Source organism: Vigna umbellata, chromosome 2 (assembly GCF_029865625.1).
Source record: "Vigna umbellata cultivar VRB3 chromosome 2, Vumbellata_1.0, whole genome shotgun sequence".
Taxonomy (NCBI): domain Eukaryota; kingdom Viridiplantae; phylum Streptophyta; class Magnoliopsida; order Fabales; family Fabaceae; genus Vigna; species Vigna umbellata.
In genome coordinates this window covers 5843239-5859273 of record NC_142166.1, presented here as the reverse complement: position 1 = coordinate 5859273, position 16035 = coordinate 5843239, and the positions used below count along the sequence as shown (strand labels likewise).

At 36.9% G+C, this 16035-nt stretch overlaps 1 protein-coding gene across 1 annotated transcript; it reads right to left on the bottom strand.

Annotated features, from left to right (window-relative positions):
• Nucleotides 1-13202: 13202 nt before the first annotated feature.
• On the bottom strand, nucleotides 13203-14471 carry LOC124842593 (transcription factor MYB1-like). The gene is made up of 3 exons (XM_047319109.2): nucleotides 14282-14471; nucleotides 14073-14202; nucleotides 13203-13626 (listed from the first exon to the last, which is right to left on the bottom strand). The coding sequence occupies exons 1-3, from the start codon at nucleotides 14400-14402 to the stop codon at nucleotides 13371-13373; spliced, it is 507 nt and encodes a 168-aa protein (XP_047175065.1). The 5' UTR covers nucleotides 14403-14471; the 3' UTR covers nucleotides 13203-13370.
• Between the last annotated feature and the right edge of the window lie 1564 nt (nucleotides 14472-16035).

The following is a 16035-nucleotide window of genomic DNA, read 5'->3' as shown; positions in this document are numbered from 1 at the left end:
CAGTCCAAGAAGAACCACTAAACAACCCAAAACCCCTTAAACTCATACTTAGACAAAGAAAACAACTTTGAAACCATGACCAACAGTTCCGGAAAGGTCCAAAACCCCCAAAACGAACTAAAGAACGTCCGAAACGGACATCCGGAACTCCCAAAACATCAAAAACACCGAAAACACTCAATCTGCCACACATAATTCGCACAGCGCACCACCCTTGGTGCGCTGAGCGAATTTCCCTGACGGGAAAGTGTTTTTCAGCTAAAATTCGCATAGCGCACCACCCTTGATGCGCTGGGCGAATTTTCCTGACAAAGGGACATCTAAAATTCGCATAGCGCACCCTATTTCGCATGGCGAATTAATTCGTAGCATACATCACACCTCAAACCTCTCGCTATGCACCCCACTCGCTCTTCGAATTAAATGGGCAGTGATCCCAGACCACAACCAGTCGCATAGCGACATGATTCATCATGGCGAGTCCATAAACAGTGAGCATCAACCTCTGATAATTCGCACAGCGCACCAACTCGCACAGCGAATTACCAAGACAGTGAGCACCCCTCTACAGGGTCTCGCTATGCGAGACAACTCGCATAGCGACACTGCATAATCTGCAGAACGTGAATTCTGCAGAATCACACACTCACACTAATCCTTACCACTTCCAGTTATTTCCCCAACTTCTAACCCTCCTAATTCTTGTATCACGCCTAATTAAACTTGTCTAGATGATTATAAACGTTCTTAGCATGATTCTAAAGTGATTACTACCAAGTTTTTCAACTTAAATTTCCAAGTTCATCAACCCAAGGACCCAATTTTGATTCTACCATTTTAAATATGACTAAGACAGGATTTCCACCTCAACCACATCTCCCTAACCCAATTGGTCATCGGAGAAGAATCAGATGTCTGAACGCATCAGTCTCACCTTCGACGCCAGCACATATGACCAGTCACAACTGACTGGACCAGGCCAGGGCTGCTCTATGATCAGGGATGTGCCAACTCAGGTTTTTAAGATTCTTCTATCCTACCAACACAGTACTCTCAACCTGTCCCAATTTACCACTCTACACTATCTCAGTACTTCAATCACACTCCCAATCATAGTAACTAAAATTCCTACCTCAGTTTACTTAATCCCTCCCAAAATGACCATCATAACAGTATTAACGCTCTCCATCATATTTAATCACTACCACATGGTTAACCCCAAATTCAGTCACAACCTCAATTCATGGTTCACACAACATTCACATACAAGGCAGTGTCATATAACATAATTTACAGTTTCACATAAGAACATGTCAGTACATATTATTCTACACATTCAATCTTAAAACTCAACTTTAACAGCACAACAGTTCAGATTTCAACACACATACACCTCATACAATAAAATCAGAAGAAAACGTCTAGCTCCCCTTACCTGGAAGTCAAACAATATATTCAACTAGAGTGCCCTAGCCGTGCCCCTCACAGTGAGAACCCAACAGTGCTCTACAACCACCTAAATGGTGAAGAAAACAGCTCTTAGAGCTAGAATCGACAGGGAATCAAAAGGAAGTATTAGCCAGCTGCATGCAACCAGTAAAGTTGCATGCCCTAGATTCAAGAAAATGGAAAAACCAACTTACCCGTTCAAATCGGAATTTTAATCGGATGAATAGGAAGCCCTCAACTCCGTGAACGAAAGAATACCACCTATTTGAAATTCCAACGGTGGGAAGTGGTGGAAAGGTAGAGAGAAGTCAGAGCAAGAATAGGGAAATGGAACTGAGTTTAGAGAGAGAAAGAGGAAAAGCAGAATGACTAATCTGAGGTTAGGGAAAAGACCCTTGCTAAAGTCAGGTTCCCTTAGTCTGGGCCTGGCTGCCCCCAACTAAGGCCCAGTAGCCCCTTTTTATTTTTCAGGCCCTTACATTCTCCCAAACAATTAAAATTTTCGTCCCCGAAAATTAAACTTACCAGAAAATAGATGAGGGTGAGATTCTCTCATATGTTCCTCCAATTCCCAGGTTGAGTCACCCGTTCTATCATCCCAGGTGACTTTGACCAAACTCACAGTTTTGCCTTTAAGCCACTTGTTCTGGCTCCCCTCAATTCTGACTGGTTGTACCTCCATGGTTAGATCTTCTTTGACACTGACATCTTCAACTTCTAGTACATGAGATGGATTTGGTATATATTTCCTAAGCTGTGAGACGTGAAAAACTGGATGAAGGTTAGCCAACCGGGGTGGCATGGCTATCTCATAAGCTACCGGTCCTATGCGCCGTGAAATCTGGTAAGGACCTAGATACCTAGGAGATAGTTTCTTAGCACGAATGGCTCTTCCTACACCAGTAGTAGGAGTCACTCGGAGGAACACATGATCCCCAACTTCAAACTCCAATGGTCTGCGTCTCCGATCAGCATAGGACTTCTGCCTATTCTGAGATGCCCTCATTCTCTCCTGTATAAGCCTCACCTTTTCCGTAGTCTGCTGAACTAACTCCGGTCCGGTCAACACTACTTCTCCATCCTGAAACCAACAGAGAGGTGTTCTGCAGCGTCTCCCATACAATGCTTCAAATGGTGCCATACCGATGCTGACCTGATAACTGTTGTTGTAGGTGAATTCCACCAACGACAACACTTCATCCCAAGCACCCAAGTGATCCAAGACACACGTCCTCAGCAAGTCTTCTAGTGACTGGATCGTCCTCTCTGACTTACCATCTGTCTGGGGGTGGTAAGCGGAGCTCATCTGCAATCTGCTGCCCATTTCACTTTGAAGCGTCTGCCAGAATCTAGAAGTGAAGCGCGGGTCTCTATCGGATATGATGCTAGAAGGAATGCCGTGTAGTCTCACAATCTCATTGATATACAGTTGAGCCAACTTCGCCATAGACATCCTTAAATTGATTGCCAAGAAATGAGCACTCTTGGTCAACCTATCCACAATTACCCAAATAGCATCATGACCTCTAACCGTGCGTGGTAAATGGGTAACGAAGTCCATGGCTATGCTATCCCATTTCCACTCCGGAATCTCCAACTGTTGCAATAAGCCTCCCGGTCTCTGATGCTCTACCTTAGCCTTTTGACAAGTAAGACAAGAGGCCACAAACTGGGCTACATCGTTCTTCATACCCGACCACCAGAAAGACTTCTTAAGGTCTTGGTACATCTTAGTCATGCCTGGATGCATGCTAAAACGACTTTGGTGTCCTTCTTCTAGTATTAATCTCTTTAATTCACCATCATTAGGAATACACGCCCGACCTCTGAACCTCAAGAGACCATCCGTCCCTGTGTTGAAGTCCTTTCCTTTATCAGTGCCAATTAAAGCCACTACCTTCTGAAGCTCGGTATCAGATAACTGACGCTCTTTAATACGCTCCATCATACTACTGGATACTACCAATCTACTGCATCTGATGACGTCAGGCTCTAATTCAACCTGCAATCTCAGATCCCTGAGCTCTTCCACCAATTCCAACTCTCTAATCATTAACGAAGCCATGTGCACCGTCTTTCTGCTCAAAGCGTCAGCTACTACGTTAGCTTTCCCAGGGTGGTACAAAAGATCAAAGTCATAATCCTTGAGGAACTCCATCCATCTCCTTTGTCTCATATTCAGCTCTTTCTGATCAAAGAGGTATTTTAAACTCTTGTGATCACTATAGACTTGAAATTGTGCCCCATATAAGTAGTGCCTCCAGATCTTTAAAGCGAAAACTACAGCGGCTAGCTCTAAGTCATGAGTGGGATAATTTTTCTCATGTACTTTGAGCTGTCTTGAGGCATACGCGACCACTCCCTTTTCTTGCATCAGTACGCATCCTAACCCTTGATAAGAGGCGTCACAAAAAACCTCAAAAGGTTTCCCTGTGTCAGGAATCACTAATACTGGAGCACTAGTCAGCTTCTGCTTTAGTTCTTGAAAGTTGACTTCACACTTGTCAGTCCACACAAAAGGCTTATCTTTTCTGGTCAATTGCGTCAACGGCGCTACTATTCGGGCAAAATTCTCGATAAAGCGGCGATAATAGCCCGCCAAACCCACAAAACTCCTTACCTCAGTAACAGTCTTGGGCCTTTCCCACTGAAGTACAGCTTGTACCTTAGCTGGATCTACGGCGATTCCACTAGCTGAAATGACATGCCCTAGAAATTGAACCTCTTTCATCCAGAACTCACACTTAGACAGTTTGGCATAAAGCTTCCTTTCTCTCAATACCCCAAGCACTGTTCTAAGGTGATCTTCATGTTCTTCTCGAGTCTTAGAATAAACTAGTATGTCGTCTATGAAGACAACTACGAATTTATCTAAGAACGGTCTGAATATCCTATTCATGTAATCCATAAAGATGGCTAGAGCATTAGTCACACCAAAAGGCATGACCACATACTCGTAGTGGCCATATCTGGATCTGAAAGCCGTCTTCTGTACATCATCGGCCTTCACCAAAATCTGATGGTAGCCCGACCTCAGATCGATCTTAGAGAATACGGTAGCTCCGTGCAGTTGATCCATCAAATCATCTATCCTTGGCAGTGGATACTTATTCTTGATTGTCAACTTATTAAGTTGTCGGTAGTCCACGCACAGTCTAGAACTACCATCCTTCTTCTTCACTAGCAGTACTGGGGCACCCCATGGTGAAACACTTGGCCTGATAAATTTCTTCTCTAGTAACTCTTCAATCTGATTCTTCAGTTCAGCCAATTCAGCCGGAGCCATTCGATACGGAGCTATAGACACCGGTCCTGCACCTGACACTAGGTCTATAGAGAACTCGACCTCTCGTGGGGGAGGTAAACCCGGAACTTCTTCAGGGAATACATCTAAGAAGTCATTCACAATTCGAAGGTCGATAATTTGGTTGCCATGCGCTGAAGAGATGGAATCAGGGGTTCCGTCCATGTGAAACAGGATTAAGAAACAACTAGCCCCCTCAAAGATGTCTTGCCTCAACACACCGAGCGACAACGACAGGTCTTCATCCTCTTCGGGAAATATTAGCTTTTTCCCACCGCAATCTAAAAGAATACGATTGGCGGCTAACCAATCCATTCCCAGAATTACCTCTAGCCCTTGCAGAGGTAGACAAATAAGGTTCACTCTGAACCTGCGCCCCTCGACCTCAATAGGACATCTGGAGCACACATTAGATGTCCTGACTAACCCAGCTGCTGGTGTAGACACCACCAGATCGCATGAGAGCTCTCTAACCACTAAACCAAGTCTCTCCACACAAGCCTCTGACACAAATGAATGTGTCGCCCCCGAATCAAACAGTGCCACACAAGAGGCTCCAGATAATAAGCAGCTGCTAACAATGAGATTACCTGCGCTGGCTGCCTCAGCTCCAGTCAAGGCGTAAACCCTCCCTGTTGCTTGCGGCCTGACATTGCCACCTCTCTGTACTGCTCTCCCCGATGGGCGTGCCGATGGCCCTGTCCTCCTAACTGTAGGACAGTCTCTAGCATAATGGCCGTCTCGTCTGCAGATGTTACACTTCTTGTACCCTATAAGCTGAGGGCACACAGACTGGAGGTGTGGTCCCCCACACATGAAGCATCGGACTGGGCTAGCAAAACTGGATTGCCCCTGCTGTACTGAAGGCTGAGACGATGAACTTCTGGACCCAGAAGAGGTAGGTCTAGAGAAAGGGGTCGTCCTAGAGCTGGATCCACCCCTCGATACCGCAGGCCCTCCAACCCTCAGTGGTTGGATCCGCTGATTCTGTGGCCCTTCTGGTTCTCCCTTGGTCTTCTCCATATCACGGGCCATCTCCACTAAAGCGGAGAACTCTCGGATGCGCAACCCCTTCACCAGTAATCTTATATCCTTCCTCAACCCATTTTCAAATTTTCTACACTGCCAAACTTCATCTACTGTCATGGTGTTGAAGCGGAGAAGGTGTTTGAATCGATCCGCATACTCAGAAACTGATCTGTTACCCTGTGCTAGCTCCAGAAACTCCACTTCTTTTGCAAATCTTACACTGTCTGGAAAGTATTCAGTGTAAAATTTGGTCCTGAATAGCTCCCACGTAATAGGAGTCTCTCTTCCAGTCAAGATCGTCTTCATACTGTTCCACCAATGGCCAGCTTCTCCTGTTAGTAAATACTGGGTGTAGGCCAGTTTTCTCTCATCAGGACACCCTTTCGCCTCAAAGATACGTTCCATGTCTTGGAACCAGTGATCAGCTTCATCAGGATTGCACTTTCCATTAAACCTGGCCGGATGGTGTTGGAGAAAACTCTCCAAGGTCCACTCCTGAGTTGGAGCAACAGATGAGGAAGCACCCTGAGTGGGTACACCCCTGGTCAACATATCCATCAGCTGCCTCTGGGTGTGGTCAGATTCCGTCCTTGCATTCTCGGCAGATATCCTGGCGTTTTCAGCGGCTTCTAGGTTTTGAAGGGCAACCGTGTTTTGTTGCACCAGAACAGTGTTTTGCTGCTGAAGAGCCTCAATTACAGCCTCTAGTCTTGCATTGGACTCAGAGGGTTCATTTTGAGGAGGTGGAGGAGGTGGAAGCCTGGGCGCCATTATTCTGTTTCACACAAAAAGAACAGAACATCAATCGAATCAAAAGGAGCTAGACGCACTAAGAGTATAAGGGCAATAGTGTGGCACACACGGAACCTAAGAGTTGTTCCTAAGAAAGAAACTGCTCTGATACCATAAGTGTGACATCCCCAAAATATACGACATGCATATATAATAAAGACGTCATTCAGTTATAATATTGGAAAGCAGTTAGAGGCATATAACAGACTATATCAGTTACAGTCATCCAAAATAAGATAAGATTCGGTCTCTTAAACATAGAGAACCACTGGAAGTTCTTTTTGTTTTCCGAATGTTTACTCATCAAGATTCTAAATAAACTAAGCTGCTGCATCACCCTCTTCCAGCGCTTGCTCCACGGACACCTCCTCTTCGTCTGCTCACATCCAATTGGATGATCATTGCAAAAGAAAACACATACCACAAGCACACAAACAAGCAAGGGTGAGCTAGTTTTACAAACAAGCATACTATATTAGAGTAAACAATTCATCAAATACATACTTTACGCCGAGTAAGTTAAATCATACCAAGAAACACGTCATAAACTAGACTTGACTCGTCCGGACTTAGAATGATTACCGAGCTATGGCGGGTCATGCACTCGTGGTGGCTTATGAAACTTGGGCACTACCGCCCTGGCACTACCGCCTTGTGAAACTTGGGCACTACCGCCCGGTGGAACTTTGGGCACTACCGCCCGGCCACAGTCACGAGGTTAATCCGTTATCACTCACCTTGGATCATATGGAAGCACCCAAGACTAGGACCTCCTGCTACTCCTCACCACATGGTTCAATCCTCTCTACATGAGAAGAAAGACCATTGGAGCGTCAGGATGACCCCCAAAACTGAGCTACCATGTAATCATTCTATACAACCCCAAAACACCACCATGTATCCTCTCCTTGAGGATCATGGAATTACGTCAATCCATCATACTTTTCAAAAACCACATACTTTCACTTTTACATTGCATACAAACATAGATATAATACTAATCATACTTCAAAAGACCACAAACAACTTAATAAGTCATCAAAAATCACACGAAACCATTCCCTGTACATTAATAGGCAATAACAGTCCAAGAAGAACCACTAAACAACCCAAAACCCCTTAAACTCATACTTAGACAAAGAAAACAACTTTGAAACCATGACCAACAGTTCCGGAAAGGTCCAAAACCCCCAAAACGAACTAAAGAACGTCCGAAACGGACATCCGGAACTCCCAAAACATCAAAAACACCGAAAACACTCAATCTGCCACACATAATTCGCACAGCGCACCACCCTTGGTGCGCTGAGCGAATTTCCCTGACGGGAAAGTGTTTTTCAGCTAAAATTCGCATAGCGCACCACCCTTGATGCGCTGGGCGAATTTTCCTGACAAAGGGACATCTAAAATTCGCATAGCGCACCCTATTTCGCATGGCGAATTAATTCGTAGCATACATCACACCTCAAACCTCTCGCTATGCACCCCACTCGCTCTTCGAATTAAATGGGCAGTGATCCCAGACCACAACCAGTCGCATAGCGACATGATTCATCATGGCGAGTCCATAAACAGTGAGCATCAACCTCTGATAATTCGCACAGCGCACCAACTCGCACAGCGAATTACCAAGACAGTGAGCACCCCTCTACAGGGTCTCGCTATGCGAGACAACTCGCATAGCGACACTGCATAATCTGCAGAACGTGAATTCTGCAGAATCACACACTCACACTAATCCTTACCACTTCCAGTTATTTCCCCAACTTCTAACCCTCCTAATTCTTGTATCACGCCTAATTAAACTTGTCTAGATGATTATAAACGTTCTTAGCATGATTCTAAAGTGATTACTACCAAGTTTTTCAACTTAAATTTCCAAGTTCATCAACCCAAGGACCCAATTTTGATTCTACCATTTTAAATATGACTAAGACAGGATTTCCACCTCAACCACATCTCCCTAACCCAATTGGTCATCGGAGAAGAATCAGATGTCTGAACGCATCAGTCTCACCTTCGACGCCAGCACATATGACCAGTCACAACTGACTGGACCAGGCCAGGGCTGCTCTATGATCAGGGATGTGCCAACTCAGGTTTTTAAGATTCTTCTATCCTACCAACACAGTACTCTCAACCTGTCCCAATTTACCACTCTACACTATCTCAGTACTTCAATCACACTCCCAATCATAGTAACTAAAATTCCTACCTCAGTTTACTTAATCCCTCCCAAAATGACCATCATAACAGTATTAACGCTCTCCATCATATTTAATCACTACCACATGGTTAACCCCAAATTCAGTCACAACCTCAATTCATGGTTCACACAACATTCACATACAAGGCAGTGTCATATAACATAATTTACAGTTTCACATAAGAACATGTCAGTACATATTATTCTACACATTCAATCTTAAAACTCAACTTTAACAGCACAACAGTTCAGATTTCAACACACATACACCTCATACAATAAAATCAGAAGAAAACGTCTAGCTCCCCTTACCTGGAAGTCAAACAATATATTCAACTAGAGTGCCCTAGCCGTGCCCCTCACAGTGAGAACCCAACAGTGCTCTACAACCACCTAAATGGTGAAGAAAACAGCTCTTAGAGCTAGAATCGACAGGGAATCAAAAGGAAGTATTAGCCAGCTGCATGCAACCAGTAAAGTTGCATGCCCTAGATTCAAGAAAATGGAAAAACCAACTTACCCGTTCAAATCGGAATTTTAATCGGATGAATAGGAAGCCCTCAACTCCGTGAACGAAAGAATACCACCTATTTGAAATTCCAACGGTGGGAAGTGGTGGAAAGGTAGAGAGAAGTCAGAGCAAGAATAGGGAAATGGAACTGAGTTTAGAGAGAGAAAGAGGAAAAGCAGAATGACTAATCTGAGGTTAGGGAAAAGACCCTTGCTAAAGTCAGGTTCCCTTAGTCTGGGCCTGGCTGCCCCCAACTAAGGCCCAGTAGCCCCTTTTTATTTTTCAGGCCCTTACAAATATTAATAAGTTTAAAACGTTAACTTATTTTATCAAATATTATTATAAAGGTAATAATTAATAAATAAATTAAATTTTAAACTATTGAAATAAACAGTATTGGTGTTTAAGACAAAGCATGTAATATCTGATATTTTGAAAATAAATTATTATGCGGTGGTTCTTCTTCCTTTTTGGGTAAAGGCCAATTCAGTTCATCTTCATCAAAGCAAATAAAACTTTACATGAAGGTTCCAATCATAATATTGTCTACTAAATGAAAACAAAAGACATAATTAGGTTTAAATCCAAATATGGCATTAACCAATTTTTTTGGACAAGTGGGTTGTCGGCTTGCTCTGGGACATGGGACATGGGACATGTGGGGTTGTCATGGTGATCCTAGGATCAACCAATGTTAAGATAATATTTGTCAGAAAAGCCACGTTTCATATGCATAGAATAGAAGAAGTCTTTTTTGTCAACTAATTTTTGTATTTTTATATTATTTACATGATAAAACTTAACTTATTAGGAATATGTTTTGATAATTAACTGTTTCTTTAAAATATGAAATTATCTATATAATATGCCTTTAAAATCTTAAAATGGTATATGTTAAATAATTTTAATAATTAATTCTGATTAAATCGCTCAATATATTGATATTATAGAAATATTGATTTATTAATATAAATATTAACGTATTAACTGAATACTAAATTATTTATTAATTGTATAACAAATTGATTATTAATAGTTATTTTTAAACTTTATTATTATGAAGAGTGATAATACAAACGCATCTGTGTTATTTTTTTATGATAATAAAAAATAATAAAATAATAATAATTATTTTAAAATTAAATCTAAATAATTTTTATAATTATACTGTAAATAATTTTTGTTTACTTTGTATGTAGTCTTATAATTAAAAAAATGATTAATTTTTAAAAATTAATCAAATCAAATAAAAGGATTAAATTTAAAAAAAAATGTTACTTAAAAAGATAAAATTAAAAAATAATTATTTTAATTTAAAAAAATTATTTGAAAAGATAAAATTAAAAAAATAATTATTTTAATTAAAAAATTTATTTGAAGAACAAGTTGAAAAATAAATATAAATTTCTTTTATATATATGAATAGATTATGTTGCAAAACATGTAAATAAAAAACTGTTTAAATAAATTCATGAAAATTAAAATTGAGATACTTTCATAATTTATGTATTCTATAACTCTGTTTATTTATTTTTCTTCGTAAGATATTTATAAACATTATAGAAAACGAACATTATTTAGTTAGACATTTACTATTGATAAAAAAGTAGTAGTAATTCTATTTACCTTTTTTTTATTAAAAACTACATGAATATTTGGTATACGGACCACGTATAAAAGGATTTTTTATACCAAATAAAGTTTGTTGTTCTTTTTATCTCTGATTTTAAAACATGTGGTAAATGGAATTTATAATTAGCAAATTTTAATTTGTTATAAAAGTTAGATAGTTACCCATTTCGAATCAAAGTTTTATATGATGATATGCTGAGTGAACTTGCTCATTGAATGCCAACCACTAATTCATCAATATATTTCTAATTTTAATAAAGTAAATAATTTTCTTATTATCCTATTCTCACTGACTGCAAAGTGTGGTCACGGTTTATGTATTTCCACGGGTAATTTCAACCACAAGTTTATTAAGATATTTTAATGAATTTTTTTATTAGTTAATTATTTATATAATTGCATTTACTTTAAAATAAGAATTTTCAAAAATAAAGGGTCTTAAGCTTGTTGCTTCCCTACCAAAAATAACTTCTATTAATTTATTTTACTGTAAGAGTTAAAAAAATTGTATTTTGAAATTAATATGTATGGATAGAATTACGAGATTCAAATATTTTAATAATAAAAATTTAAAGTATAAATAGAAATTTTGTAAACAAATTTTATTATTTTAAATTTTATTATTTATCTAAAAACTTTATTCTTTATAACTCTTTCTTTCCTCTAAGGGTTTTAACCATTCATTTATTGGTTTGATGTTAGTTTCTTAAATGAAGTAAGTTAGTTGTCTATTCATTTTTTTTTAGTCCGTGCATTTTTGTGTATGCGAACAATTTTAGTTTGCATATGGGAGTCTGAGTCTTCTATAATAATTTATGTTGATTAATGGTCTTAATGATGTGTCTTGATCGTGTTTTCCTTGTCATATAAGTTGTCCTAGCTTTGAAGTTGTTTAGGATTTCTAAAGTTGTTTGGTAATCTTTCAGGTAAGAAAAACTAATTACCTTATTTTAGAATTTTAGATGCTTTAAAGAATATTAAAATGCATGTTTGATCTATATGAGGTTGATTGATTTTTTATATTGGTGGTTGAATTGTTGAGTAATCTAAATCTGTGATGGTTATGTATTGTTTGAAATTGTCTGAATTGGTGTTGAATCGAGGAACTAATGATCTAACCATTTGAGCAAGTTAGTATGCCCTTTGACATTGAAAATTATTTTTTTAACTAAGCACTAAATCAAGACTACCAATTTGATCATCCAACATGTCCTTGGTTTCCTAAATCACATAATAGAGTTTGTGGTTATATATTATGGCGTTGAGCAGTGTGTATGTTGAGCGCAAGCACTAAATTTCTACGCATGTTTAATATGGATTTTGATATTTCATGGATTAATAACATGGTTGTGAACATGTATGGTGAATGTTGTGAAAGGAATTTCAAAGAGAAGTTTCTTGTATGGTTTCAATAGTGTATGTATTGATGTATGAATTTTGTATTAGGATGCTCCAATAATCATTTATTCTCAAGTAGAGAAGGGCGGAGTATGTGATGAGAGAAGCAAAATGTCTTAGTTTAGAAACTTTACCTTGGCTAAAAATGGAAACAAACTAACCTTGTGTGCGATAAGGTGAAAATCTTATGCGATTGCTCAAGTAGATTTGAAGAGATTTAAATGTCAAAAATTACCAAAAAATAATGAACAAAGGATCCATACGTAAAAGATGAGATGTAAAAAGATATAGAATACAAACACGGCTGAAGACAAAAAAAATCTTTTACATATTTGATTATGAATAAGACATTAGAATCCAAGATGAAATATTAAAAATAATAATTAATTTTCTAATATTAGGATGGATTTTGATATATATATATATATATGAATTATTTTCTTTTCTTATATATATATTAATAATTAATTTATATATTATATATTTAAAATAATAATAATAATAAGAAAACAGTATTAATAAAAAAATAAATTATAATAATAATTATAACAATAATATTTTGCAATTTTAAATAATAATTTCAATTTTATTTTAACATATTTTTGTACTATTTTTATTTAATTTTATATTATATTTATTTGTAGGAGATAAATTACAATCATCTAATTTAATCTATTAAAATATATATATTTAGTTTATCATACATATCAAATCATTAAAAAACTTTCACAAAATGTTATCTCAAATCACAGTATGTTTTCTTAATCTAAATAACACCACGATATCCTCCTAAATATATTAAGAATTTTCGTGAAATCTCCTCCACAATCCAAAACCAGAAAGCAATTAATTAGAGGAACAAGAAATAACATATATGAATATAAAGTAAGCACTTAAATAATAGATTTATATACTTTTGAAAGAAAAAGGAAATAAGAAAATAAGTTGTTGGTTGAAAGTAGTTATCAACCTTATTATTATTCTTAGGGTCCTAGCAAAAAACAATAGTAGGAAATGGACGGAGAGGAAAGTTGATTGCATATATTCCATTAGGCACCTACCAGTCTTGCCACCACAGGCTTGGTTAACCTAACAACTTTAGGTCTAACTATCACAGGCTTTGGAGACTCCATGGAATTCATAGCATGCTCATTCTCAGACAACCATGGAGATTCAACACTAGACATGCTACTACTTCTCACAACCTTCTTCTTTTCTTCTACCTTCTTGCTCAAATACGTATTCCAGTACTTCTTTATCTCGTCTTCACTGCGTCCTGGTAATCTTCCTGCAATCATTGACCATCTGTGCCACATATTTTATTTTTTTATTAATATTTTTTAACAAATATACAATTTGAATTAGGATGTGGCAATCTAGTTTTTTGCAACTACTTATAGAATAAAAATAAATAAAAAATGAAATTAACGTAATTATATACATTTTTAATTTTTAAATTGTCTCGTAAATATAATAATGTATATTACATTTATAAGTATATCAGGATTTGAAAAGAATACTATTGAAAAAGACAGAAGAATAACTTGGATTGAAAAAGAATACTCTTGTCAAAACCACGTTTGAACAAAATTTGTTTCTTTTTCTTACGATTCCTAGTGCTTCTTCTCATTATCAGAAAGCACTTCCAGAAACGCACTGGAAAAACAAAGGTAGCTTACACTGGCTTAAAATTGAGGTTAATTGAAAGAAAATGGAGAAGAAAAAATCAGAAAAGCAATATATATATATACCTATTCCCCAAGAGTTTGTGCAGTCTGATGATGAGTTCCTGTTCATCCCAAAGAAAGTTGTCTCTGGGGATGGTTGGCTTGAGATAGTTCAGCCATCGATGTTTGCAACTCTCACCACATCTTTTCAACCCTATTCGGCACAAGCGAAAGAGAATCAAAATTCAGAATTTTCTTTTTGAAAAAGATGGTAATTCTTTGCATATATGTACCAGCTCTTTCGGGAAGGTCTGTCCAATTTCCTTCTCCAGTGAGTTCAACGTACTTGAAGAGGATTTGGTCTTCATCAGAAGACCATGCTCCTTCTTTTTCACAACAGTTCTTCGGTTCCATGGGCAACTCAAAATGCAGAATCTTTCTGTCTGTTTACTCAATTTATAAGTGTAGAGAAAGAAAGAGTCTGAAACCGAAGAAGGTCACTTCAGTTCACTTTTATATTTATTTCACAAGAGTATAAAAAAGTAATTTTTTGTATTATTTTTAATAAAATTAACATAAAAAAGTTAAATAAATATAAAAAAAATTATATGTGTCAAAATATTTTTTTAATCAATTACACTGTTAAACTGGTCTACTCGTGTTTGGAAGTGTTTGGAAGTTTGTCAGTGTTCTCATTCTAACTTTTGTGTGTCATACCAAAAACTGATAAGCTCACAGATAAATGGTGCAACAGAAGCCACACTATACAGTTGCCAATTTTTGTTCTTAAATAATATCATTTTAAAAAAATTACACAATTTGACCTAGGTATACATTATTTATTCAAATAGATTTTTTTTATTCATTATTACAATTGGAATTTCGAAAAACTAAATTATGACTTTCATCTTGTATCTTAGTAAAGTAAATGAGTAAAAAGTAGATAAAAAATAAAATAAAATAATAATAATAATAGAATGACACACTTTTATATGAAGGTAAAATAGTTATAAATAAATTAAGTTTATATTTTGTCAAGAAAAAAAAATAAAAAAAAGATAATATTAAATAAATATAAAAAATTGGTGTGTATTCAAGTATTATTTCTCAATAAAAAAAACTATATGACTTTTAATTAACTCTCTCATTTCTTTTCTTTCCAACCAGACAAGTATAACTATTTTTTTATTTGCTCTCATTTAATTCTATAAATAACCAAATAAAATGACAAGCATGGTCATCTCATCGATCACGTCTAATGTTTTATTAAATAAACCATGTATCATTAAAATGTAACATTTAATTTATACGGTACTTAAGCCAACTAATGAAGAGGGACCTTGCAAAATTGTGAGAACAAAGAATACTTTTTAGAAAATTTCATTAGATTAAAATACATCCTGTCCTGCCATTTATGTAAAGAAAAAATTCTGTTTCTATAATATTTTTATAAAAGAAGCAGAAAAGAAAACAATATTAATGCGAAATAAAATAATATATAGTATAATTAAATATAAAAATATATTTGGAAAACTAAAAGAAAATGTATTTTATAGTGAAAATGTTAACTGATTGCTATCGTGTCAGATAAAGTTGTTGACTTGAAAAGTAAAAGATAAAATTTAAAAAGTTATCATACAAATATAATAAAAGTAATACATGTGACATCTCCAAAATATATAACAAAGTATATACGTAGAATGCATCAATTATAATAATAGAAACAGTTAGGAGTACGCAATAGATGGAATTAGGAGTACAGTTATCCAAGTCTGACTGGAAAACTTTAAATATAAGTACAAGCTCATAATTCTCCAAAATACAGATCATGCTAAAATGAAGGCTAGAAGTTTTTCAAATAAAAAGCTATTGAACATCATAGCTAGAAGAAATCCTAAGCACTAGGAGCTGGGTCTTCCTCATTCTCCAACGCTTGCTCCAAGGGTACATCATCACCTACTGCTCACATCCAAAGGATTGGATGATCATCGCAAGAGGGAAATCAAACACATGCAACACACACAAATGCAAGGGTGAGCTAGATCTC